General features: G+C 43.7%; 1 protein-coding gene across 1 annotated transcript; it reads left to right on the top strand.

The window, feature by feature from the left end:
* Positions 1-115: 115 nt before the first annotated feature.
* CSUI_010944 (swi2 snf2 srcap ino80) lies at positions 116-3,913 on the top strand (the record flags this gene model as incomplete). The annotated part of the gene is made up of 3 exons (XM_068071045.1): positions 116-322; positions 1,145-1,309; positions 2,040-3,913. The coding sequence occupies 3 exons, from the start codon at positions 116-118 to the stop codon at positions 2,394-2,396; spliced, it is 729 nt and encodes a 242-aa protein (XP_067916982.1). The 3' UTR covers positions 2,397-3,913.
* Positions 3,914-4,171: the final 258 nt, after the last annotated feature.

The raw sequence follows: 4,171 nt of genomic DNA, 5'->3' as shown, positions 1-4,171 counted from the left end.
ATAGGTTAAAGATAGATAGATGGCTATGTTCATTTGTTCGCTTTTGTTGTTTTTTAGGAGGAGAGCCGTTCCAGGTCAGGTTTCAAAGGAGATATCTACGCAGATCGTGTCCTCCATGATACTTCAGCAGAGGGGGGTGATCAAGACGAGTCTTNNAGGAGGAGGAGGAGGAGTAAGAGAAGGTAACGGATTAGGAAAGACGGGAGGAGGTGTGAATGAGAATTTTGAGAGTGCGATTCTTGAAGTTGAAGATACTGAGGATGTCGCTGCGATGCAGCAAACAAAGAGAGAAGAAAAACAAGTCAAACAAGAAAATGAAGAGGTACGGAGGAAAGACTCTTCTGACAGGAGAAGGAGGAGGAAGAGAGGAAAAAAGGCAAAAAGTATAGACAATGAAGAAGAAGAAGAAATCTTGTTATCTCTCCCTCCCTCTTTCTCCCTTTTTCTCTGTGTATTGTGGCCATGTCAGTAGTGTGAGGTGAAGCATGAGGAAGATGAAAGAATCTTGTCTTTTCTCTCTCTTCGTTAGAGTCTAGCAAGCAGTTGCAGTTTGACACAAGAAAGACCCTTGAAGCATAACTTCCGCCTTTGTTGGTAGTCTTCTTTCAGTTTCATAGAGTTCGGTCAGAGAGAGACGAGGGAGAGAAAGAGAGATAGGGAGATTTTATGACGATTGAGAGACAGGGAAATAGGATGTAAAGTACGAGGTACTCCTCACACATATGGATCTATCGGTGTGTGTTCCTTACTCTATACAGTATACATCTTGACGTTGACCTATATGTATATACATATGTATATAGATGTATATCTATCTATAGGTGTTAGGGGATCTTCATAACAGTTTCACGCGTATGTATATCAGTGTATGTTTATCTATCCCCCTATCTATCTGTCTATGTGTAAGAGTCTTTCATGTGTATGATGGGAGACAGGATAGACTCTTCTCTTCCAGACAGCAGCACTGATGTCCTGTGTATGTATGTACATGGACCGTGTCTATCTATGATGTCTCTCACCCTAGAGTGGTGCATCTTTCTTCAGTCCTTCCACCTTCTCTCTTTTTCATTCCTCCATCGTCTTCTTCATCTTTCTTATGGTATATGTGTGTGTGTTCTCCTCTCTTTGTCTTCTCTCTCTATAGGATTTTACAGGAGAGAAGAACGAAGAGAGCGGCGGTGGGATAGTAGGCTTAGGAGGAGACCTGAATGGAGGGATCGAGAATATGTCTCCCCTGACGGCCTACTGCATAAGAGTCATCAAAGAGAATAAACCGCCGAGCCTTCTTGCTGAGATTGAGCAGCTTAAGGTACACACACATACAGATAGATGTACATCTCTTGGATTCTTTGTTTTCTCTCTTACTTCGTTCTCTTTTTGATATCTTTATGGGGGAGGTACAACGTTCAGAGCTCCTTATGATTCTTATGTGTACATATACATGTATATCTAGATAGATAGATAGAGATATAGATATGATGCCTGGTCTGAAGGAGGCACGGACAGTTGAGACGAAGAAGAGAGTTCTGTGTGGGATTTGTTTCTCTTCAATATAGATGGGAAAGGAGTTTCACTTTTGTATATGTGTATGTATATGTCCATGTGTATACAGGTATACAGATGATGTATACGGGGGAGGCAGAGAGATAGTTAGAGGGATTGTTAGAATGAACGTAGAAGAAGTAGCTGAGAAGATCAAGGCGTGAAACAGTGGCTGTGACGCGTCCGTTCTTTGATGGAGAAGAAGGGTTTGGAGGATTTCAAGACGTTCCTTCGCTCATGTATGATGACTCTCATACTGATCGTGCTTATAGAAGCTTATAGAAGAGCAATAGTACCTATTGTTGTACTAGCACTAGCCAACAGATAACTTTACGTGAAGTGTGCTTGATAGAGCTAAAGATCTACATACATATTCATACACAGAGATAGATTTCTCGCAAGAGGAGAGAGGGGGGAGTGCTTTTGTTTCGTGTGCGTCACCAGTGCTCCTTCTTGAAGTATGCTGGAGATGCTTTGTTCGCCGCGGTTTTCCTCAGATCAAGATACGTAATGAAGGAGAAGAAGAAGAAGAAGATTCGAGTGGTAGTGATCGTTGTGGAAGTAGTGGAGAGAGTAGTAGCAGCAGCGACAGTTCAAGTGACTCAGAGGGATCCAGAGAAACCAGCGATGAAGAAGAGGGAGAGATGCTATGGGAGAGTGAGATTGAGTCAGAGGGGGGTGAAGAAGAAGAAGAAGGTGATGTCGAGGAAGAGGAAGGAGAGGAGAAGGCAGTGGAGGAGGAAGAAGAAGAGGAGGAGGAGGAGGATGAGAGGAAGAAAGAGAAGAGCAAGAAGAAGAAGCCTCATAGTAGAAAGAACGCGACGAGACAAGGGAAAAGCAGACGAAAGTCGTAGATAACTGAGGGAAGCCATCTAGAGATACAATACGGTTAGTTCAAGGCGAGATCGGAGTGTCAGAGAGAAACAAGAGAGTGAGTGAAGTGGTAGTGAGAGGGAGATACTAAGGTGGAAGAAGAGATTGAAGAGGAAGAAACAGACAGAGGAGATAAGGAGACCAGTACGTGGAGAATATACGTCTTCTACGAAGAGGGAGATCCAGATGAGATATGAACGTGAGTTTGGCCGAGCCATATATCCACACTAACATTGTTCATTAAAGAACACGCAAGAGAAAACGGAGGAGTTGACAATACAGAAGAAGTCTTGAAGAGGAGTTCAGGAAAGGAACAATAAGGACAGATGAGAGTCTGTATTCATGTGGCTATATTTACTCGGAGAAGAAAGCGACTGGAAGGAAGAGGAGGAAGAGTAGGAAAAAGAGAGATGATAGAAAAGGACGTTGAAACCGGCACGGTGTATATAGACTGTGTATGAGACTATGCATGCATGCATGTGGTCTTTCGTACCGATGATGACGAAGCACTGGCACTGCACGCATAGATATATATGTGTACGATGCATGCAAACAATAAAGTCTTAGCTTCCTTTGTATTCTCTTCTCTTATTGGGTTTCTTCAGGTTACATCTTTGTGATAGGATTCGAATGGATAATAGATTTCTTCTTAGAATCGGACCTACTAGCTTTTTATCTATCTCGCTTGACTTCTCGACCTGGGGGCACAAGCAACCACCACGGACTTTCGATAGAGCTGAGAAGCGCACGACACCGGTCCTTCTCCTCTCTCTCATCCTGAGTCCCTGGAGCCTCTTTTTGTCTACTTCCTTCTTTCCAAAGGAAGTTTTTCAGATGTCTGAGAGAAGACAAATGAAAGCGGTTATTCAGTGAAGAGGAAAAGATGGAGAGGCAGACAGAGAGGAGTAAGAGAGGAGAGAACGTCCGGAATGTGTCGATCTAGCGTTGAGAACGTCATTCGTTTATAGGACGGTGATAGCAGACTAGAGTTATGTCAAAAGCGAAACTGAAATCCACAACTGCTCGACGAAGTAAGAGGAGTAGCTGCTGTGAATCTGTGTTAACGTGACTTCAAATGAGTAGAAGGGAGTCGGAGTCTTGAAAGCTCTGCGAGGGAGGGTGTGCGAATATGGAAGAAAGATCTGTTCGCATCAAGTTGACTCTTCTCGGGCCGCAGCATCCTAATCATCGAGGAAGCCCTGTACTGAAAGGCTTCTAGAAGATTGACTAGCCAGGTGTATGTACGATTGGCTTGATGATGTCATGTGAACTAAACTAGAGAATCTGACACTGTCGACACAGAAACAAATTTCCCAGGAACAATAGTGACTACGCATACGCCTGTTTTGCTCTCGCGCCTCGGCACTCGCAATGGCTCGTGGTAGTGACACAGAGTGTGGCTCTGTACTCTCCTATCAACGTAAGTTATTCTGGTTCGCTTTCTCGGAATTGCTACTTTACTTTGTTAACTTGATGGTTCGATGCTGTCAACGGTTTCTATTCTTACTATGATCTAACTCGAGCCCTTACAGCCCAAGTATTTTTGGCGAAAAGTGCACTATTCTGCGTATTAACTACCTCGGGGAATTACACTATTCGGTGATTTCTTCTGTTTAGGTGTCAGAGACTTTAACTCTGACCTGCAGATCACTTGGTTAAGCTCCCGTTGTGCCTAGTGATTGAAGGGCCACTAGTTACCGTGGATAGTGAGGAAACTGGAGTCTTTACCTAGGAGGTCGACAATACCTGATGAGAA

The sequence above is a fragment of the Cystoisospora suis genome (assembly GCF_002600585.1).
Source record: "Cystoisospora suis strain Wien I chromosome Unknown contig_8983, whole genome shotgun sequence".
In the NCBI taxonomy this organism is placed as follows: domain Eukaryota; phylum Apicomplexa; class Conoidasida; order Eucoccidiorida; family Sarcocystidae; genus Cystoisospora; species Cystoisospora suis.
The sequence above is the reverse complement of the archived record's forward strand: the minus strand, read 5'-3'. Positions and strand labels throughout refer to the sequence as shown.